General features: G+C 43.9%; 2 protein-coding genes across 8 annotated transcripts in view; one reads left to right on the top strand and one right to left on the bottom strand.

Annotated features, from left to right (window-relative positions):
• Positions 1-770: 770 nt before the first annotated feature.
• On the top strand, positions 771-20362 carry TRAPPC2 (trafficking protein particle complex subunit 2). 6 transcript variants are annotated; one of them, XM_007670403.4, is made up of 6 exons: positions 771-849; positions 881-958; positions 2953-3064; positions 3927-4071; positions 4890-4975; positions 5863-6344. In XM_007670403.4, exons 3-6 carry the CDS (start codon positions 2972-2974, stop codon positions 5959-5961), a joined length of 423 nt encoding a protein of 140 aa, XP_007668593.1. In that variant the 5' UTR covers positions 771-849; positions 881-958; positions 2953-2971; the 3' UTR covers positions 5962-6344. The 6 variants fall into 6 exon arrangements, with proteins under 6 accessions (XP_007668593.1, XP_028935698.1, XP_039770101.1 ...); XM_029079865.2 differs by lacking the exon at positions 771-849 and adding an exon at positions 1303-1353 and having other exon boundaries at positions 887-958; XM_029079864.2 differs by lacking the exon at positions 771-849 and adding an exon at positions 1303-1353 and having other exon boundaries at positions 957-1120.
• Positions 8910-23197, bottom strand: part of RAB9A (RAB9A, member RAS oncogene family) — a 21003-nt gene continuing 6715 nt past the window's right edge. For both annotated transcript variants that reach the window (XM_029079866.2, XM_003431070.4), the window contains exons 2-3: positions 11131-11158; positions 8910-10005 (exon numbers count right to left, since the gene is read on the bottom strand). In XM_029079866.2, coding sequence (XP_028935699.1) covers positions 9371-9976 — 606 coding nt within the window. In that variant the 5' untranslated portion in view covers positions 9977-10005; positions 11131-11158 and the 3' untranslated portion in view covers positions 8910-9370. The remainder of the gene's footprint in view (positions 10006-11130; positions 11159-23197) is intronic.

Genomic DNA, 23197 nt, shown 5'->3' with positions numbered 1-23197 from the left:
CCTGTTCTCGCGAGAGCGGTGGCCGTTCGATCGGGTGACAGCGCTCTCCTCTTTTCCCCCCCAGCACGTCTCGCGAGAAAAAGCCGTCCTAGTCTCGCGAGAGTGGTGTCCGGCCGGGTGAGTGACAGCCACCTCCTCCTCCACACGAGTTTCGCGAGAAAAAGCCGTCCTGTTCTCGCGAGAGCAATCGGGTGACGGACTTTCTCCCCCCTCCCCCATCTCGCGAGAAAAAGCCGTCCTATTCTCGCGAGAGCGGTCGGGTGACAGACGTTCTCCCCCTCTCCTCCACAGCTCGCGAGAAAAAGCCGTCCCATGCTCGCGAGAGCGGTCGGATGATAGAGACTTTCTTCTCTCCCCCCCCCCACATCTCGCGAGAAAAAGCCGCCCTGTTCTCGCGAGAGCGATGGCCGTTCGGTCGGGTGACAGCGGGCTCCTCGTTACCCCCCTCAACACGTCTCGTGAGAAAAGGCCGTCCTATTCTCGCGAGATTGGTGGCTGTTTGGCTGGGTGACAGCCGTCTCCTCTCCCCCCCGTCTCGCGAGAAACAGCCGCCCTGTTCTCGCGAGAGCGGTGGCCGTTCGATCGGGTGACAGCATTCTCCTCTTTTCCCTTTTCCCCCCCAACACATCTCGCGAGAAAAAGCCATCCTGTTCTCGCGAGAGAGGTGGCCGTTCGGCTGGGTGACAGCTGTCTCCCCTTCCCCCCCCCACGTCTCGCGAGAAAAAGCCGTCCTGTTCTCGCGAGAGCAGTGTCCGTTTGGCCGGGAGACCACGGTCTCCTTTCTGCCCCCCTCCCACACGTCTCGCGAGAAAAAGCCGTCCTAGTCTCGCGAGAGTGGTGTCCGGCCGGGTGAGTGCCAGCCACCTCCTCCTCCACACAGGTCTCGCGAGAGGAAGCCGTCGTGTTCTCGCGAGAGGAGGCCGTCGTGTTCTCGCGAGAGCGGCGTCCGTTCGGCCGGGTGAGTGACAGCGGCCTCCATCACCCCGCCCCTTTATTTATTAAGCGCTTACTACGTGCAGGGCACTGTGCTAAGCGCTTGGAGGAGGTAAAGCAGGCCCTTCCCCCGTCCTAAAGAAGAAAGGGACGTGGACAGTTCATCTGGGCCACCCCCCTGCCCAGGGTAAGGTTAATTATAATAATGTTGTTATTTGTTAAGCGCTTACTATGTGCAGAGCACTGTACTAAGCGCTGGGGGAGAGGCAGGGTCATCAGCATTCAGGTTAGTCATTCATTCAGTCCTATTTATGGAGTACTAAGTATTCATTCATTCAATCGTATTTATTGAGTGCTTACTGTCTGCAGAGCACTGTACTAAGCGCTGGGGGAGAGACAGCGTCATCATTCAGCATTCAGGTTAGTCATTCATTCAGTCCTATTTATGGAGTACTGAGCATTCATTCAATAGTGAATGAAAGAATTAATTAATAGTGAATGAATTAATTCAATATTAAGTGCTTACTATGTGCAGAGCACTGTACTCAGCGCTGGGGGAGAGACAGGGTCATCATTCAGCATTCAGTTTAGTCATTCATTCAGTCCTACTTATGGAGTGCTGAGTATTCATTCAATAGTGAATGAATTAATTAATAGTGAATGATTTAATTCAATATTAAGTGCTTACCATGTGCAGAGCACTGTACTAAGCGCTGGGGGAGAGACAGGGTCATCATTCAGCATTCAGGTTAGTCATTCATTCAGTCCTATTTATGGAGTGCTGAGTATTCATTCAATAGTGAATGAATTAATAGTGAATGAATTAATTCAATATTAAGTGCTTACTATGTGCAGAGCACTGTACTAAGCGCTGGGGGAGAGACAGCGTCATCATTCAGCACTCAGGTTAGTCATTCATTCAGTCCTATTTATGGAGTACTAAGTATTCATTCATTCAATCGTATTTATTGAGTGCTTACTGTGTGCAGAGCACTGTACTAAGCGCTGGGGGAGAGACAGCGTCATCATTCAGCACTCAGGTTAGTCATTCATTCAGTCCTATTTATGGAGTGCTGAGTATTCATTCATTCAATCGTATTTATTGAGTGCTTACTATGTGCAGAGCACTGGTCTAAGCACTGGGAATGGGCAATTCTGCAGCAGACAGTTCTTGCCCAACAACGGGCTCACACTCTAAACGGGGGGACAGCAAAGCCAAACAAGAAATAATAATAATAATGTTGGTATTTGTTAAGCGCTTCCTATGTGCAGAGCACTGTTCTAAGCGCTGGGGGAGATACAGGGTCATCAGGTTGTCCCAGGTGGGGCTCACAGTCTTCACCCCCATTTTACAGATGAGGTCACTAAGCCCCAGAGAAGTGAAGTGACTTGCCCACAGTCACCCAGCTGACAAGCAGCTTCCTTGAATGGACTGTGTCCTGGGCTGAAAAACATCTATTTAACAGAAACATCAGCTCCTGGGGGGTAAGGAGAGAGGCAGCGTGGCTCAGTGGAAAGAGCACGGGCTTTGGAGTCAGGGCTCATGAGTTCGAATCCCAGCTCTGCCACTTGTCGGCTGTGTGACTGTGGGCAAGTCACTTCACTTCTCTGGGCCTCAGTTCCCTCATCTGTAAAATGGGGATTAAGACTGTGAGCCCCACGTGGGACAACCTGATTCCCTATGTCTACCCCAGCGCTTAGAACAGTGCTCGGCACATAGTAAGCGCTTAACAAATACCAACATTATTAGAGTCAGGATTCGAACCTATGACCTCTGACTCCCAAGCCCGGGCTCTTTCCACTGAGCCACGCTGCCTCTCTCCTTACCCCCCAGGAGCTGATGTTTCTGTTAAATAGATGTTTTTCAGCCCAGGACACAGTCCATTCAAGGAATGGAATTTAAAATCTCCCCCGCCCCCCCCCCCCCCCAAATGGCTTAGTTTTCATCAAGGGATAGTGTCAAATTTTGTTTTTCCATCTCTAAAATATATTTCTGGAAATGTTCTCTCATTTAATTAGGAGCCATATTTTGCAGAGCATGTCGGGAAGTTTCTATTTTGTGATTGTTGGTCACCATGATAATCCAGTTTTTGAAATGGAATTTTTGCCTGCTGGGAAAGTGGAATCCAAGGTGTGTATGTGTGCATACAGATTATTTTCAATAATAATAATAATGTTGGTATTAAGCCCTTACGATGTGCAGAGCACTGTTCTAAGCACTGGGGTAGATACAGGGTAATCAGGTTGTCCCACAGAAGGCTCACATTTAATCCCCATTTTACAGATGAGGGAACTGAGGCCCAGAGAAGTGAAGTGACTCGCCCACAGTCACCCAGCTGCCAAGTGGCAGAGCGGGGATTCGAACCCATGACCTCTGACTCCCAAGCCCGGCCTCTTTCCACCGAGCCACGCTGCTTCTCAGAAAGCTTCTCTATAGCTTTCAAATGCCATCACGTTGTCCTAAACCTTGTAGTTTACTATTTGAGGGGTGTCATCGGCTGCCTTGGCAAATATAATGAAAGCCCACTAGGCCACATTTCAGGTCAAAATGGGTTCGCAAAGGGAAATGAGTTGGGTATTTACCTTCACCCACTGAGGCATGACTAGAGATAATCTGGGAGTTACTTATTCATTACTCCGTAGGTCTAATATCCTAGTTTTAAATTTTCATTTGGAAGAAGGTAACTCTCCAGCCCTCCCAATAACAACACTGTCCTGGGAACTGAGCACAAATAGAAAGCAGCAGGAAACAAACATAAGCAGAGCCCTGCCCTTTTCTTTTCCCTCCATCCTTCCCTCAGCATCTCTTCTTATTTAAAAGCATCGCTACAGATATTTCTCTGTCTCTATTATTCCTTTTTTCGGCAGAGACAAGTCGTTCTAAAATTAAGAAACTAGAGCTCTCTATAGCATTTTTGTGCATACTTAGGGCCAAAGAGCACAATACGCATTTTTTTATTCAGCCTACTGTCTTTTGTATTTTTTTTAACCAGGATGATCACCGTCATTTGAATCAGTTCATAGCACATGCTGCCCTTGACCTTGTAGATGAAAATATGTGGTTGTCTAACAACATGTACCTGAAAACGGTGGACAAATTCAACGAGTGGTTTGTTTCCGCTTTTGTTACTGCAGGTCATATCCTTTTCGCGCCTTCCCCCCTCTCCTCCCATTTTAGTGATTTTTTTTTTTTTTTAAAAAAAAAGGTTGAAAAGGAGGGCTTCTCTACTTTCAACCTCACTTGCCAGAATGGAGGCCAGAGCACAGTTAAATCATAGTTTTAGGAAAAGTAGTAGTAAAGAAGAAATAGCAGATCCCTGAAGTTTACCCAGCATTATTCTGAAACAGCAGCTTAAGTAGTAGGTAATACAGCATTTTCAGAGAGGGGTGATATTTAGTTGGAGATCATAATGCTAGGACACTTGTTCAGGATTGTACAAAGTTGTTCTTGTAAACTGAAGAAATTCTCTCTAACTTTCCGAATAAAATACAGCTTTAAAAATACAGATTTGTTAAACTCTTGAAGATCTAGAAACAGAGTTAGGAAATGTAAGTTTTAGTTCGGCTCACTGACTAGTGGGTTCAGAAAGTAATGGTAGTAACAACACAATAAAAATGTAAACACAATAAAAAATTGTGTTTAGTTTTAAGGTTTGCTATGGGAATATTTATTTAAATGTCAGAAATGGCATGGGTCACTTCTGGACACAAAAGATTACATAAATTGTAGAGGGTACATTTCCGTTTTCCTTATTTTCAAATTATAGGACTACTTACAGAAAACGTATCAAATTGTTTAACTGAAAGTTTCTAACAGTGAACATTTTACAAAGATGGTAGTCTGAAAATATCTAATGGTTTTTAAGATTCAGGAAATTGATTTCAAGAGTTGGCTTCATATCATCAATATACTTTGATTAGCTAGGTTAAAAAATGGTTTCCTTAATTTGTTTCACATATGAGATTCATTATGCTTCATGATGTAAGGCAAGAAGATGGAATAAAAAACTTCTTCAGTGATGTTTATGATTTATATATCAAGGTATGTTGTTTTTTTACAACATAAGTTTGGGATGTCGACATATTTTGTGTAAAGGGAGGAAGAATGCAAGCATGACTGGGGCAGGGATCATGCAAAGTGAAAAGTTGTAAATGCGAAAGAAGTATTTGATCCATATTTCCAAGAAGCACATTTTGTCATTGACTTTTGAGGAAAATAATAGTAGTTGAATTCCTGAGTAGTTAGTAGACGGAACACAACACCTTAAGGGTCATATAGGTTGAAAACATTGTATGGGCAGAAATTTAGACCATTTTTAAAAATAACACTGGCTATTTTTGTAGCTTCTGGGGAGAGGAGTTTATAATCTTAAACATGAATCAGCGTCTCGTTAGGTTCCTGTGAGGCAGGAATATCTTTAGTTTGTAAGTACAGAGGTAGAATGAAATCATTAGGCTACTAGAAAGTAAAAAATTTGTAGCATTTAAACTGTTCTACTCAGTACTATCGCTTTCTTCCAATTGTGTGCTACTATATAATATTTAAATCTCTTTTGCCTAGGAAACTGGTTGATTATATCTTTGCCTTTAAGTATTAACCTTAGGATTGTTGGTGGGTTGCAGGCATTTTGGTCAACAGCTTCAGAATTGCTTTTGTGATGATCATTAAGTTCAAAAAGATGTATTACATTTCTGGGTCTTTGATGCTTGTCTCTTTAGTTTCCACAAGAAGGGAGCCATAGGAACACGCGTACTGAAAGGAAAGCATCTAGTTAGACTTCAGAATGTTTCTGATAACACACTGAAGAGTTATCACTGCCTGAACTGAGGCCTTGCCTGGTAGTCTGTGGTTTTATTCATTTATATAAGATCTGTGATCTTTAGTGAGGATATTCTTGGTAATGCTTCTGGTCTGTCTTCCTCCTTCAGTTTGCAATGAATCCATTCTATGAACCGAATTCTCCAATTCGATCAAGTGCATTTGATAGAAAAGTCCAGTTTCTTGGGAAGAAACATCTTTTAAGCTGATTCCAGAAGACTTCTTGATGTGTGCATTGTAATTGACTCAATAGCCTCGTATCTGTTCCACTATCACAGTAAATACATTCTAGGAAAAAAAAGAGCTTTCTATCTCTTTAAAAAGTGGGCTGTCGTTTTTTTTTTCTGCTGGCAGAAAAGTCACATCAACTCCTGCTTGTGAAGAATATATTTCTAAAGGCCTATATTTATCGAGTACCATTGAGTGTTTCTTTTATTGTACAGATTGTCGTGTATCTGTCTAGTTTGACCCCAGATTTTCAGGTTTGGGGTTTTTGATGTGGGACCCAGTTTGATAAATTGGATTGAGAGAAATGTATAGGACAATTGAAAATATTGTTTCTCTAATGAAAAATAAAATGTAGTTAACATTTTGTTTGGTTTTTTTTAAATATGTTGCCTAGCCCAGAAGGTGAAGCCATTGGGAAAAGATAGATTACTTAATGCAGGAAAAGCTTGGCCAACAACTTTACAAGAAAAAATTATTGCTGAGACCAGGGAGTGGGAGATCAATTGTCTATCACCTTTGTTTTTTAACTTCGACTCGAGATTCCTAAATTCCATTATCTCCCTTTCTAATGTGACATACGTGTTCCACATAGAACACTTATGTTAAGAATGAGCTGTTGGGCCTTAAGCATATTTTGGTTTGTGATGATCATTAAGTTCAAAAAGATGTATTACATTTCTGGGTCTTTGATGCTTGTCTCTTTAGTTTCCACAAGAAACTAAAGGTTTCTTGGTTTGAGCCTCTATGGTGGGATTTATTCCATTAGTCAGAAAACAATCAGGAGTTTCAGTGTAATTGCATTCACTTTTGGTAGTTAAGTGACTTATGGAATAGGTGGGTAGAGCTGCGTTATTGTACAAGAAGATCATATTTCTTGTTTTAAAACTTAAGGGGTTCATTGTTCTAAGGTGGGTTCCGTAATGTCTTAACTAAGTCTAACATGCCAGAAGTCTGGGGTGGTTATTGTGATCAAAAACAAACTTGGAACTGATACAATTGGTGTTTTACACAATAATAGAGAGCAAAAGCTAATGAGGATATTGTTGGCCATACAACCTTAAATTGATTTGGGATTGTTTTCTAAACAGGGCTTATAAACAGCATGTTTATCCAAGCAAGTCAAGAAATTTAATCTCAAAGATCGTACTGTGGTGCAATTCATAGCCCAATAAACTGTAAAACCATTTCACTTGTGCTAGAAATCGAAAAATAAGGGGTTGTAAAAACTGCTATTCTGTGGTTAAAAATACCTTGTGAAAGAATAACAACTTTTCATTTCCACCTTGGATAACTTACGATGAATGAAACAAGGATGGCACAGTAGTCTTCCTTTGGACCACTTGGGCTGCATTCTTTGTCCTTTGTTATTTTCCCTATACCTTTTTCATCAGTGCCTTAGCTTTTTGGCCCAGTTGTAACTAGACTGAGCAAATAGTGGGTTAAGGAGGCTGCCTTTGAAGACCACTTCACTGACTGCTCCAGGGGGTCTTCTCCTCTAGGATAGCTACTCTTAAAAGATGCCCAAAGGATATTTTTAACGTTTCTACAGTGAATTGAATAGGCTTTGAGGACAGAAGAGGAGGAGAAGGAGAGATGAGTTCCTACTACTCAGAGGGAAATTGCAGTCTGATTTTGTCCAATTAGTTTGGGTTTCAAGGTTTTGACTTTGCATTTTACAAACTCCCCAGCTGCAGTGAGTACCACTACTTTGACACTAACCCTATGCAGTTCAGTCGAGTGGAGATTTATGCTAATCTGTAGTTTTAAAGGTTGGGTTCATATTAACCAAGTCAACTACACAAATTGCCCAGGCTTCCAGAAGAGAAACACTGTAGTTTTCATAAACATTAATGACTGTACAATAAATATATAACAGTAATGACTGTAGAATATAAATTGCTGACAAAAGCCCAATTTTGATACTGTAATATCACTGAAGTATGGGTGACAGCTATTGCTGAGTCTTTCAGAAGGAAGACTAACAGGAGAATTCTGTTCAGTTTTCAAAAATTATAAATAAGTTCTAGGATGTTTAAATCTCAGTATCAGCATCTCGATAGTCAAATCTAAGTCAAAAAAAAGTCAAGAAGTGGCTATAATATTTTCTATTTGTTTGCCTTAAACTTGCCCTGCTACAGCCATGCAGGTAGATGAGAGACTATACTGAATGTGCTGCTATATTCCACCAGCCTTCCCCTGCCTAGGGTTTTAAAGATGAATTTAAAACATACTAAATCCCTCGGGCCACCGGTTCCCTTAAGATGTGACCCTGCTTTCATTAGATCTAAGATCCACATAATTTAATCCAGGTAAAATAAGAAAAGGCAGTGTGTGAGGGCCATGGTCATTTGAGGTTACTTACAACTGAAGTTTGCACCTAATTATCCCCCAAAGACATCAGACACCACCTGGTGAAACACTGCCTCTATTCTGTGAGTGCCAAGCATAACAGATCATTCAATTTGATCCTCTTGAAGGCTGTTAGTAGTGTGACTGCCAGATGGTAGGCTGTGTAAGTGAAACTAGAGAAGGCAAGTGAAATTTAAGTAAAAACGTGTAGAAGAACTGTTACTCTATTCCAAGATTTGGTAAACTCTTTTGTGAAGAATGGAGACTGTAATGTCACTTGGATTTTCTCCAGAGATGAAGTTTTCTGTAAGAATCCATAAGGGCAACTAAAAGTATAGCTGTGGTAAACGTGCACTGATAAGGTGCATTAAAAACTTCCCCAAATTTAAGACTACACATTGTACTTTGTTAGCCTTAAAAAGCCCATTCCACAATGCAGCAAATCTAAAGAGTCTTTTCAAATATTGATTGTTTTTCAACCTAAATCACCCCAAACCCAGCAGCCTGTAGAATGAAGAGCAAGCAGTAGGAACGGTAAAACCATGTTCTGTATCATGAAGCATCACTCAATACAAGAGACTGTTAGATTTAAATTTTTAATTCCTATCACTAGTGCTTAATGAAGTGGACGTTCAGTGAAGAGATGGAATGCTATTTTCATAAAAATATATATACATATAAAAATTTGTTCTCCATTTAAATTCCAAGAAAAAGACAACCCAAAGTAGTGCTTCTAGAACATTCAAGTTTTCCTTTTAATTACCACTAAAGTATTTTATTTGTGATTCGTTATCTCTGCAAGTTACACATTTAAATTAAAGATGCGCTGTTAGACACTTTTCTAAGTGTAAAATGCACCTTAGGTTACTCATACTCAGTGAATGGATGCTTTTCTTCCCTAAAGGAAGCAGCAATATATTAGTTTTACTATTATTAGAAGGGGATTTGCTGTGCCTCCTTCATGCCAGGTATTTCTTCCTGCCTCACTTTTCAGTTTTTTGGATGAGTCGGTTAGAATTGTTTGGACAAAAGTTTGGACGGTCAACAACAGGATGAACTAGGCTTGGGCTTTCGGTGAAGATTGACCGTATCTGTTTGAATAAAGTGATCCGATCGGTCTTCAGTAGCGAGCACTCTTCGAACGGCTTCTTCAAAGGCTGCCGCCACGTTAGTGGCATCCTTGGCACTGGTTTCGAAGTAAGGATAATTGCCATTGTCCCTGCACCAGGCCTGAGCTTCTTCCGTTGACACTTGCCTTTCATTGATGTCGATCTTGTTACCCAAAATCACAAAGGGAAAGCTGTCAGGTTCTTTGACATCAGCATAGTAAATGAATTCTTTCTTCCAGTTGCCCAGGTTTTGGAAGCTCTGAGAGTCATCCACACTGAAAGTAAGGAGGCAACAGTCAGATCCTCTATAAAAGGGTGTCCGCAGGCTCCTGAATCGTTCCTGACCTGCCGTGTCCCATATCTGCATGGTTACGAAATGTCCATCCACTTCCAAGTCTTTATTTAAAAATTCCACACCTATTGTGTGGAACAGCTGGGTATCGAATTTGTTAGTGACATATCTGTTCATAAGAGAACTCTTCCCAACTCCACCATCTCCTAGGAGTATCACTTTAAAGAGTGATGATTTTCCAGCCATTGCTGATTTCCGCTTGACTTTGAAGGCTCCTGTTTAAAAAAAGAAAATGCAAGTCAGGTTCCAATCTTTTCTTAAATGAACAACTTAAATCTTTCTATACCTCTGTATTCAGAACTCTGAAGAAGATAGCCCGACTGTTTACGGTGAGTATTGTTACTTCTTAGCCACAATTAATAACCGACCTTCTGCTTCTGAAGACTAGGAGTCACACACTATAAAATCATCCCCAAAAGACATTGGACCTGGATGAATCCTTAAAAAGTTCCCTGCCTCTAAGCAGGAAAAAGAACCATCCAAGCCAGACTAGTGTCTCTTCTTACCTTAAAAATTACCATGGGTGGAGACTGCACACTTCCCTTGGTGACCTATTCCGGTGTTTTATCTCTCTGATAATTCTCTTTAGGTTCAATTACCATCATTTTTCATTTAATCATACTTCATCAGCATCCTCCTCCTTAAATTCCTTCCTTTAACTTAAGTTATACGTCGCCTAAACCATCTCTTTGAGTTAAAGCAACTCCAATCCCTTCCAGCCTTTTCTCCTAGGATCTATTTTCCACCTATTATTAATTTATGGCACTCAACCCCAAAGGACATTCTATTCCCAAATTAATAAGTTACTAGGTAATAATCAGCTAAATATATTACAGAATTTACTAGAAATAAGTTACTGCATGAATGTCGCAACAAAAGCATAAGACTTGCCGCATAAAATTTAAGACAGGCCTTTGGCCGCTGTTCACAAAAACATGTACTGATTTCCCATCTATTCTAACCGGGAATGAACTCACATTCTATTATCAAATTCTTAATTGTTTAAATCTATCCAAATGTGTGTATTGAGGTATTTAATTCTTCTGATAAGTCCCTAAGAAAGAACCATGATTTCAACTGCGACTTCATAGTCCTGCTAACTGGCTCTCAATGCAAACTGAACCAGACATCAGTAAAGATGTTTGGCCTAAAGTTTTGGTGTTCTACAATCACATTTACGTTTACCCTTTCTTAGAACAAGTGCATTGTTATATCTCTTTCTTATATAAAAAAAAGCTTTGGGCAGTATTTCTCCCTGCCTCACAATTTGAACGATAAAAGATTTTCATAAATGACATGAGCAGGAAATGTAAAGAAAAATATACAACCAGAAATCTTACCTTAATTGTTCAGGATAAACACGACCATCTACAGAGGGGAAAACAGACAAAATGTGATTTTTTTAAACAGTGTTTTACAGTGTGATATACCAAAATATACAGTAGCCACATTTATTAAGAGTAAGTGAAACACCGACATCTCATTCAGCTTTCTGCGATCATTCATGTGCCTTCCTGCCCTTGCGGCTACAAATCTGAATCTTAAACCCTTTCCCTGATATTCCATGTCCGCCAGACCCCCAGGCCAGCTTCCCCAACACCAGCTAAAGGCATGCTGGCTTAAAAGAAAGTATGACTTTGGTTGATGCTTCCCGAGTTCAGTGCTCTGAGCTCAGTAAATACCACTGATTAATTGTTCAGTGGCTTGTCCACTATTGATAATCGACTTTCTGTTTCTGAAGACTAGGAGTCATGCCCTAAGAAAATCATTCCCAAAAGACACTGGACCTGGATGAATCCTAAAAAAGTTCCCTGCCCCTTAGCAGGATAAAGAAACATCCAAGCCAGACAAGTGTCTCTTCTTACCTTAAAAATTTACCATGAATGGAGACTGCAAACTTCCCTTGGTAACCTATTCCAGTGTTTTATCTCTCTGATAAATCATTCCCTTGATGTTCAATTACCATCACTTTTCATTTAAGCATACTTCATCAGCATCCTCATTAAATTCCTTCCTGTAATTTAGGTTACATCTGGGTGAGCCACCAGACTGTTCTAGTCCTGGTTGTTTTTTTCATAAGGCTTCTCTCAAATGATCCTGAAGAATAGAATTTTAACTGGAATGTTTTTTTCATCCTTTTTATCCCTAAAGTGAATTTTTTCCATCCCTTAAATGCAGAAGTAATGTCGAAATTACCTGAAGGGTAATCTAAAGACTCCATTATTTTTCCTTGAGAATAAAGGAGTTATACTCATTCAATAGTATTTATTGAGCACTATGTGCAGAGCACTGTACTAAGCGCTTGGAACGTACAGTTTGGCAACAGAGACAATCCCTGCCCAATAACGGGCTCACAAATCATAGGAATTTACTTACTTGATTTATATACATCATACGAATCATATTTGATCTGAAAACAGGTGATTCATCTTCCAAGTTCTCAGTATTAGTCCACCCAAAAAAAACCCCAAAACCAAAAAAAAAACCAACAACCTGGAGTACCTGACTCTGCCCATTTCCTGACGTTATTAAAGACCGATGGATGCAGAGCTGCACCCTGTGACCTGGGACACACCTACACAGTCATGGACAGAAATGAATCAGAAGTGTGGCTGTACAGGACAGTGCTCTATTATACTTCAGGCAGCCGCCGGACATTACAGCTGCCATGCTTCCACATGGCAGATCAGGATGTAATTTACAGGAAAATGGAAAGATACTCAAGTGCTTCCGAAAATCTGAGCGAAGTCAGCAGGAGGGGGAGGCAGCTGTTTTATCTTCTGGCCAGGAAAGTGGCTAAGCAGCACTTTCCAAACATAATATGTGGTGATTTCTTACTGCAAACAAGGGCCCGATGCAGACCTCTGCCAAGATCCAATCAGGGCTGAAAAATCCTCAAATGGTGGCTTCCTGGTCTAGGAACTCTTCAAAGCCCCACTCTTCCAGACTGGAAAGCAGCGGGTCACTCCAGGGTTTCATCCTGTGTAGAGCCGGGTCTTGGCAGCCCCGGCCTAATTACGTGCACCAAGGTGACAGAGGGAACTCCTCCGCTAGGCATGCCAACCTAGCAAGGCATAAGCATCGGCCGGGCTGCTGCTTCTTGTGCTATTCTCCCCCGTCTGCCTGGGTCTTGGCTCCAGGGGTATTACGAAGGACATGGGACCGGACAGCAGTGACCTCAATCATCGGTATTTATATGCTTGTCCACCTCCCTCAAGCTCCTCCCCAGTTAGGAGGCACAACATTGCCAAAATATTACCAGTACTATCAGTGGTGAACATATAGACCAGACCAGGTTCCTCACTTTCCATGTGGTACCTTTTCCACCTCTAGTACTTGGCAAAGTGATTTGAATGGTTCAGACGAACTATTATTATTCCCATTTCTACCTCCCCACCACAAATAGGATCCCCAAACCTCAGTGCAACAAACAGGGAGTGTGTGAAACAAGCAGCAGGTGAAAGCCTCTATGCGTGTCTCCCTCTCTAAAATCTAACCTCCTTGTGGGCAGAGATAGCGTCTTGATAAATTAAAAAATTCTTATGTGCATTTTGCAGTGAGCTGGACCCCTGCCCACCTACTTGATCTTCACGCCCTCGGCCTCAGCAAAACCCGAGTGTGCAGGTGGCTCTGTGCTAACCACTGACACTGAAGTCAATTCAGGAAGGTTCTCCATCCCGAAGTCTTTTTCACTCCTGAAAGCCAAATTACACTTTAAATAAAGCCTTAAAATAAAAATCCCAAGGTAGGGCCGAATCCAAACTTCAAAGCCTAGTAATTTCCCTTTCAAGCCAAGAGATTTGTGACTACTTTAGACTACCTCAGAACCATAACTATCAGAACCAGTATTTTCTGTTTTTCCACATGTAGCATTCTCTTTCCCCACCCTACTTTTTTTCCGTTCCACAACTCACTTTTCTCTTCCCAACTGTACTCTTTCCTGCCGTGATTTTAAACTGCTTTTCTCCTTCCCTAGTATTTCACTTCTTTTCCTCGCCTCAGGTATTTAAGGCTGTTTTTTGTACCCAACTTGTTTTTCCTAAAGGCAGCAAAATTGGTGCTCGCAAAGCTCTTTATCCATGCAACGTCTGGTGCCCAGATACCATTTTTAAAACAGCGCTGATTGCAAGGGAAATTAGCTTGGCTTGCAAGATCCAACCTGCTGGCAAAGAGGAATTGCAGCAAAATCCTCAATTGCTCCAGCAAGCTCAATAGCTGCCAGGATGTGTGTATTTTGTAAAATATCCCTATAGGCACCACCGATCTGAAGCAGCCTTCTGTGACCCCCTCAGCATGGCAGTTTCTGAAACTTATACTGGGACTAACATTTCCAATTAAATTCTGCACCTGATACTCTCTTCCAATGAATTAGCATCTTTTTTACACATCATCATTAATTATCAGCCTCCCCATGAGTTGGACATCAGTTATTACTATTTCCACTTAACAGATTGAGGAGGCAGACCCAAGGGCAATTAATTACCTTGGTACGTCAATCAGCAGTAAAAAAAACCAAAACAAGTTTCTCAACTCCCCATCCAGAGCTTTTTTCACTGAGGGAGGGGGGAAAAAAGTCCAGAAAAACTAATCCTAAAATGGTGCACTGATAAAATTCTAGATTAGTGTATGTACCTAGTCTTTGTTCGGGACCTCTTCTTCTTGGTCTCTTCCTGTACTTCTCTACTCCTCGCTGTTCCAGTGTTGCTATGTCATTCTCCTCCTCCTATACTTTGTCCCTTATTCCCCTCTGCCTCTTGTATTCCTTGTTTACCTGCCTTATTTACCCCTCTTTCTGTCTCTCTTACTCCTTTCCCCCTAGTCTCCTCCCAGGAACAACCTGACTACCCTGTATCTCCCCCAGCGCTTACAACAGTGCTCTGCACATAGTAAGCGCTTAACAAATACCAACATTATTATTATTGCCTCTCACTTCCTCCCCTTTCCTTCTTTTATTTGGCCCTCAAAGTTCCTCTCTTGCCTTTCCCTGTTCTGGCAATCTCTGGTCCCTCTGTGTCCTGCTTTCATTCTTCAAAATGTCTTTCAATAAAAGGGACTGGGAAGAGAGGAAGTGGCTGCTCAAGGAAAAGGTCAATGAAATCTGCCAAGAGAGTCGCAGTCCGGCTGACCTGTCAAATCCAATCAGCAAGTGTCTGCAATAAAGAGGCATTATGCCTGTGAAAAACTTTAATCCCCATCGTTTTAGTTCATAAATATTTTAATGGTAGTAATATATACATGCATACATTTATAACAGTGTAGTTCCATATGAACCTAAAAAAGTAGGAGGTAGAACACTGGTCCAGAATGACCTTTTTTCCACCAGGAGCAGTTTGGCCTCATGGAAAAGGCATGGGCCTGGAAGTCAGAGGACCTGGGTTCTAATCTCTGCTCTGCCATTTGCCTGCTGTGTGACCCTGGGCAAGTCAGTCACTTCTCTGTGCCTCAGATTCCCCATCTATAAAATGAGAATTCAATGCCTGTTCTTCCTCCTACTTAAACTGTGAGCCCTAGGTAGGACATGGACTGTATCCAATCTGATTAACTTGCATTTACTCCAGCACTTAAAAGAGTGCTTGGCCCATAGTAAGTGCTTAACAAATGCCATAATAAACATCATTATTTCTCCTACTCTAGATACAACTTGTGAAGCTTAATCTAAACACTAATGCTACATAAAAGCATGCAGAAGTATTCAAGGGAGTATTCTGCAAAAGAGAGGTGACCAAAAACCCCAAACTAAGCAGTGTAGGACACAATTCTGAGATACCCCACTAAAGGCATTAATGGAGAAGCGAATAGATTTGTAAGGAAACTACACTATTTGGAAAACTGGGAGGCCCAATTAGGGGAGAGGTAGGACATGTTTTTAATTGGTACTAAACATTCTACTAGTCTTTAAGTGATGAATGAGTGTATTCACCAAACTTGTCAAAGTCATCATATTGGGAAGATACAGTGCTGAAAAGATTTTAAAAAAGGATAAATTGGGCAAGCACAAACTTTAAAGTTTAAGTGACATGGGCAGAGTAATACAAATTCAGATAACTGGCAGAATTCTGAAAATTAGTATGCCTCTTGGAAAGTGTATGGATCTGGAATTTTTCTAGAATCAGTTCTGCTCTCTGTCTCTTAAATTCTGCTCTCTGTCTCTTAAGGTCTCTGTTCCTCAGCTGCCTCATCTGTAAAACCATATGATAGAATTCAGAGTACTGTATAAATGGTAAATCCTTAAAAAGAAAAGAAATTGAGTCTCCCTCATTCCCCATCACCATGTGGATATCTCCAGATATAATGAACACTCTTTAGAGTGAGCAATTCTCGCCTCTTGGAATTGTGTTACACCCTTGCATCTTGGGATTTCGGAGATTTGGTGGAATTGTTTCAAATTTAGCTTTGTCTTCCCTTTTCATCTAATATATTTGATCATGGTTTTGATAAACAGCTCAAGCCTATCATGTTCAGTTTTGAGCACTATAACGAAATGATAACATGAAGAATCACAAAAATGGCCCCCAAAACATTAAAAAAAAAAAAGACAGAGGAAAAAAAATTCCAGGCGAAAAGGCTAAGGTTTAGTTTGGAGCAGAGGTTCCTGAGATTGAATGAATGGTGGTGGTTTTTCTGCATCTACTCGGACCAGGATAAAAGGAAAAGAACAAAATCTGTACTAGGAGGAATTTAGTAGAGCCAAGACCTTCTAAAACAAATGACTACAAGGCTTGCCACTGCAATAATAGAGTATCCACGGAGGGTGTGGACTTTCCTTCCCTGGAGATTTTTAAAAGGATGGATAGTTCTGAAGAAGGTCTAAAAATGTAGTCCTCTCCAGGGTCAGAGTCTAGCTAACACGTTGGTTTCTTTCTTCACTCTCATTGCACAACTGGGGAATGGCGATCAGACACCCCAGTTGACGTGAGGTAGAAAAAATGAAGGAGCAGATTTTATGATAAAACAATCTGAGCTCCTACAATGCACATAAAAAATGCACTGGGTGTTTCGTTTACAGTGATCAGTCAGTGGTATTTACTGAGTGTTTACAGTGTGCAGAGCACTATGGTAAGCACGCGAGAGTTGGAGTGAGTACAATGCAGCAGAATTGGTAGGCATGTCGCCTGCCCACAAGGTGTTTGCCGCTAGAACCTCTGACAGTAAACACCTATGTATTTATCCAGCTTGTTTTCTGGGATCCACCCTGCCCACCAATGTCCCCAGGAGACATGCCACAGTTTTGAGTCACAGTCCCCTACCCACACCCTGCTTCTTCCTGGGGAGAACGCCAAAAGCCATTTGCTACCATTTGGACACCAAGCCACCTGCCTGCTGCCCAGATGGATTTCTCAAGCACCCCAGGTTAACCCACATTATTTTCGGCAGAGCTCTGTTATCTTCTAGAGGGCATTTCGGGAGATCCTGGACATTTTTATTTGGAATTTTCATCGCAGACTCCGTACACACACTGCCAACCCTTAATTGCTCAGACTTCAAAAGCAACCCATTAACTAGCAAAAGAGAAAAAATCTGTTTTATTTTACAGAGTAGAACTAAACAAACAAGCATGTTCTTTGGGATAGTTAATGGCCCGTCCCTATTCCCCCCCATAAAATAATCTTTTTAATGAATACTTTAACCAAAGAAACCTGATTAAATTGACATCACTATTTTTTGTCCTTTGGAATTTCAAGAAAAAAGTGTTGTTCATTTTTTTTTAGCTTTGCAATTCACCCTTAATAGGTGATTCCAAGTAAATATCCAATTTAAACTCCAGCTTTGTAATCAAGCCATGTTTTTCAGTATGTCACGTGTGGTTTTTTGTTTTTTTAATGGTGTCACAGCTAAACACCAACTCCCTGCAATACCCTAGCCATTGCCCAACAGGTAAACAAACTGGAAACAAATTGCCCCATGTATGAGACTGCCAACAAACAGACCCATTTGGACTCTCTAGGATGTCTGCTTTGATCTCCTATCTATCTCAACCTTAGGTACCGCCCAAATGTCCCTCATAATTTAAAATGATATGTTACTGCTCGAGTGGAAATCCTGGTAAGGCAACTTCACCTCCACCTCTCACCTTGAATTCCCAACCCGACACCTGCCACCCCCATGGGGTCATCACTGCCACCCTCTGCCAGCACATCCTGGCTTTCCACCACTGCCTCTGCAAAATCATTAGACTAAATTTATCTGCAGTTTAAAAACTAAAATAAAATCAAGAAACAGTAAGGGGACCTATCCTACTTGTTTACAGAGGGCATGACCAGCTAAAACCAAAACTGCAATAAAGAAGTCCATGATCAGTAGGCAGCCTTCACTTGAGTAAACCGATCCTTACTATTATCATTAAATCTAAATTAGGGATTTGTAAGCAACAGTCGGTGCTTTCAGCAGATACTCAATCTCTTCCTTTCCACAGTCTTTGAGTGGCTAGATATGTTATATGATGTGGTGAGTTAGGGTTGATTCAATTTTTTAAAAAAGTGTCCTACAGGTACCAGATAAGCATTCTCCTTCCTCTTGAGACCCCCAACCCTGGTCAATTTTACCTCTTCCTCTTTCTCCAACAGCCCCATCTACTAATTCCCTACTGGGCCCAGAAACTCTAGAAGTTGCTTGCTAAGAGTGCTGTTCGTTAACATTTCGAAAAGACACCCTAACAACCACAAAATATTTTACATAACCAAGCCTCTACAGGGAGAGGAGAAATGAGAGGGATGTTAATAATAGTAATAATGTTGGTATTTGTTAAGCGCTTACTATGTGCAGAGCACTGTTCTAAGCGCTGGGGTAGACACAGGGGAATCAGGTTGTCCCACAGGAGGCTCTCAGTTAATCCCCATTTTACAGATGAGGGAACTGAGGCACAGAGAAGTTAAGTGACTTGCCTACCGTCACACAGCTGACAAGTGGCAGAGCAGGGACTCGAACCCATGACCTCTGATTCCCACGTCTGGGCTCTTTCCACTGAGCCACGCTGCTTCTCTAGCCACGCTGCTTCTCTAATTTTAGGGTTATTGCTTACTTTACTGTGGATGCCTTAGGTTGAGCTCTCTGACAACACAGTTTTTTTTAATGGTACTTGTTAAATGCTTACTCCATGTCAGACACTGAACTAAGCACTGGGGCAGATACAAATTAATGACGGTGGACAGAATCCCTATCCCAAATGGGCCTCACAGTCTTAATCCCCACTTTACAGATGAGGTAGCTGAGACAGAGAAGTTAAGTGACTTGCCTAAGGTCACACAGCAGACAAGTGGCAGAGCAGAAACTGGAACCCAGGTCCTTCTGCCTCCCAGGCCCGTGCTCCATCCACCAGGCCACGCTGCTTCTCAAAGCTGCTCTTCCGTAAAGTCACCAACTTCCTCAAATCTTAATGGATATCTCCCTCTCACAATCTGCAAGTTATGTTTAACTTCTTTCACTATCTCCTCGATTGCCACATTCCACATCACTTAGACCATCTTTTCCTCCCCATCTCCGGTAGCTAAATTTGTTCTCACGACTTCGCATCTTGCTGGAGCGACTTTTCAGCAGCTTTGGCCCACCTATCAACTGCCAACACCGCCTCTAAAATTTCACTGCGACCGCTCCAAGGTTACTAAATTTCTACCCCTCTGCTCTTCTAGGCTGTCTTATGAGCAGGGAATGCCCTCTCCCAAGCGCTCAGTACACTCCTCTGCACACAGTCAATGCTCAGTCAATACCACTGATTGCACCACGTCAGCGCCACGTCAAAGGGTGCTAAACCAATAATTTTGGGAGTGGAAGCTTAGTGTGCAGAAGGAGAGATTCGCAGTATGCAGGCAGATAGAAAAAGAAACTATTCTCATCCAAACCTTTTTCTTCCCTGAAGTACTGTGAAACTCAAGAAATTACTTTTTAAAAAAAAAAACCACCTCAAATCCCACTGCTGTGTTCCCAAATCACAAGGCTTTTTAAGGTGAACAGGTCATCAAAGGCTTACGTTTTATAACAGAGGCAAGGCAAGGGCAAGAGAGGGTTTCTTGGACTGGAGCAGGTGTACCCAGAAAAAATAAATACAAAGCCCAGTGGGGCCAATATTCTTGGACTTTGAAATTTGGGGAGAATGAAAGGAAAGGTTCCGATTTCGAGAACACCATCTAAAGGCCATTTAAAAAGAAAACAACCTAAAAGGCATCGAGTTCGCCCAAGCAGGAATTGTCTCACCCACAACTTAACCTTACCAAGTGGAAATGCCCGGTACAGCACAGGGCGATGATAAACCACCTCGGCTAAGAAACACGTTCTGCGTTTGGTGACCCCTCCTCCTCTTAGAGGCACCCGGATTTCCCGGGAGGTCCTCTAAGGAGATGGCAAATGCGAGGATTAGGGATTAATCTAGGGATTTTTCTTATCAGGATTCATCCAGAGCCCCGGGAAGCGGCGATCACATGCCAAAGAGGAAACTCGGTGAAGAAGTTGCTCCCTAAAAGAAACATGGTCTGTCGTGATCACGGGATCTGTCGCCACACTGTTTGCTTTTTGTTTTTCCTTTTTCCGCTGCTGGGGAGGGATTTAAATCGCCTGTCGACCATTCCACCCCCTGCCCCCCAACATGATTTTAAAAAGTTAAGAGGCCTCCCTGCCCAGATGGTTAACTATGCTAGAGGTAGGTTCACCCAATCGTATTTATGGAGCGCTTACTGTGTGCAGAGCACTGGACGAAGCGCTTGCTCCGAAGCTTAGAGGTGGCTTCCTGCCCCGACCGACCCCAGACAGCCCTGGGGGGACAATCGGGGTCTCCCCCCCAAATATAAAAATGGGGGCGGTAAAATGGGAGCCCCCTCCGAGCAGGTCCACCCCGCTGCGTGGCTCACTGGAAAGAGCCCGGGCTGGGGAGTCAGAGGTCATGGGTTCTAATCCCGCCTCCGCCACTTGTGTGACCATGGCAAGTCACTTCACTTCTCTGGACCTCAATTCCCCCATCTGTCAAAGGGGGATGAAGACTGGGAGCCCCACGTGAGACAACCTGATGACCTATCGCAGCGCTTAGGACAGTGCTCGGGCCATGGTAAGCGCTTAAGAAATACTAGAATTTTTATGCACTTCTCTGGGACTCAGTTCCCCCATCTGTCAGAGGGGGATGAATAATAATAATAATGTTGGTATTTATTAAGCGCTTACTATGTGCCGAGCACTGTTCTAAGCGCTGGGGTAGACACAGGGGAATCGGGTTGTCCCACGTGGGGCTCACAGTCTTAATCCCCATTTTACAGATGAGGGAACTGAGGCACAGAGAAGTTAAGTGACTTGCCCACAGTCACACAGCCGACAAGTGGCAGAGCTGGGATTCGAACTCTGGCAGCCCCGCGTGAGACAACCTGATGACTATCTGTCGCAGTGCTTAGGACAGTCCTCGGCCCATGGTAAGCGCTTGAGAAGTACCAGCATTATTATGCACATCTCTGGGCCTCAGTTCCCCCATCTGTCAAAGGGGGATGAAGACTGGGAGCCCTTAGGGACAACGTGTGATTGCCTGCGATCTCCCCCAGCGCTTAGTACAGTGCTTGGCACATAGTAAGTGCTTAAGAAGTACCAGCATTATTATGCACTTCTCTGGACAACGTGATTGCTTTGGATCTCCCCCAGCGCTTAGAACAGTGCTCGGCACATAGTAAGCGCTTAAGAAATCCCAGCATTATAATGCACTTCCCCAGGCCTCAGTTGCCCCCTCTGTCAAAGGGGGATGAAGATTGGGAGCCCCGCGTGGGACGTGATTGCCTTGGATCTCCCCCAGCGCTTAGGACAGTGCTTGGCCCATGGTACGCGCTTAAGAAATCCCAGCATTATAATGCAGTTCCCCGGGCCTCAGTTCCCCCCTGTCAAAGGGTGATGAGGACTGGCAGCCCCGACTGGCAGTCCCACGTGGGACAACCTGATTGCCTTGGGCTTCCCCAGGCCTCAGTTTCCCCCTCGGTCAAGGGGGATGAGGACTGGCAGCCCCGCGTGGGACAACCTGATTGCCTTGGATCTCCGCCAGCAGTTAGAACAGTTCTTGGCACATAGTAAGCACTTAAGAAATCCCAGCATTATAATGCACTTCCCCGGGCCTCAGTTCCCCTCTGTCAAAGGGAAATGAGGACTGGCAGCCCCCCGTGGGACAACCTGATTGCCCTGGGCTTCCCCGGGCCTCAGTTTCCCCCTCTGTCAAAGGGAAATGAGGACTGGCAGCCCCCGGTGGGACAACCTGATTGCCTTGGGCTTCCCGGGCCTCAGTTTCCCCCTCTGTCAAAGGACTGGCAGCCCCACGTGGGACAACCTGATTGCCTTGGATCTCCACCAGCGCTTATTACAGCTCTCGGCCCATAGTAAGCGCATAAGAAAGCCCATCATTATAATGCACTTCCCCGGGCCTCAGTTCCCCCTCTGTCAAAGGGGGCTGAAGAATGGCAGCCCCGCGTGGGACAACCTGATGACGTGCTATCTCTCGCAGCGCTTAGGACAGTGCTCGGCCCATAGTAAGCGCATAAGAAACCCCAGCATTATAATGCACTTCCCCGGGCCTCAGTTCCCCCTCTGTCAAAGGGGGATGAGGACGGGCAGCCCCGCGTGGGACAACCTGATTGCCTTGGGCTTCCCCGGGCCTCAGTTTCCCCCTCTGTCAAAGGGGGATGAGGACTGGCAGCCCCCCGTGGGACAACCTGATTGCCTTGGGCTTCCCCGGAACTCAGTTTCCCCTCTGTCAAAGGGGTTGAGGACTGGCAGCCCCGTGTGGGACAACCTGATTGCCTTGGATCTCCACCAGCACTTAGAACAGTACTTGGCACATAGTAAGCGCTTAAGAAATCCCAGCATTATAATGCACTTCCCCGGGCCTCAGTTCCCCTCTGTCAAAGGGAAATGAGGACTGGCAGCCCCCCGTGGGACAACCTGATTGCCTGGGGCTTCCCCGGGCCTCAGTTCCCCCCTCTGTCAAAGGGGGATGAGGACGGGCAGCCCCCCGTGGGACAACCTGATTGCCTGGGGCTTCCCCGGGCCTCAGTTTCCCCCTCTGTCAAAGGGGGCTGAGGACTGGCACCCCCCCCCCCGTGGGACAATCTGATTGCCTGGGGCTTCCCCGGGCCTCAGTTTCCCCCTCTGTCAAAGGGGGCTGAGGACTGGCAGCCCCCCGTGGGACAACCTGATTGCCTGGGGCTTCCCCGGGCCTCAGTTTCCCCCTCTGTCAAAGGGGGCTGAGGACTGGCAGCCCGCGTGGGGCAACCTGATTGCCTGGGGCTTCCCCGGGCCTCAGTTTCCCCCTCTGTCAAAGGGGGCTGAGGACGGGCAGCCCCGCGTGGGACAACCTGATTGCCTGGGGCTTCCCCGGGCCTCAGTTTCCCCCTCTGTCAAAGGGGGCTGAGGACTGGCACCCCCCCCCCCGGGGGACAATCTGATTGCCTGGGGCTT

Source organism: Ornithorhynchus anatinus, chromosome 15 (genome assembly GCF_004115215.2).
Source record: "Ornithorhynchus anatinus isolate Pmale09 chromosome 15, mOrnAna1.pri.v4, whole genome shotgun sequence".
NCBI lineage: Eukaryota > Metazoa > Chordata > Mammalia > Monotremata > Ornithorhynchidae > Ornithorhynchus > Ornithorhynchus anatinus.
The sequence above is the reverse complement of the archived record's forward strand: the minus strand, read 5'-3'. Positions and strand labels throughout refer to the sequence as shown.

What these genes read in the sequence shown, in the direction of transcription:
- TRAPPC2 (XM_007670403.4), top strand. Translation starts at nt 2,972, where the DNA reads ATGTCGGGAAGTTTCTATTTTGTGATTGTTGGTCACCATGATAATCCA. An exon ending in CTGGGAAAGTGGAATCCAAG is followed by an intron (nt 3,065 to 3,926) that starts GTGTGTATGTGT and finishes TTTTTTAACCAG; the next exon opens with GATGATCACCGTCATTTGAA. An exon ending in TTTATGATTTATATATCAAG is followed by an intron (nt 4,976 to 5,862) that starts GTATGTTGTTTT and finishes TTCCTCCTTCAG; the next exon opens with TTTGCAATGAATCCATTCTA.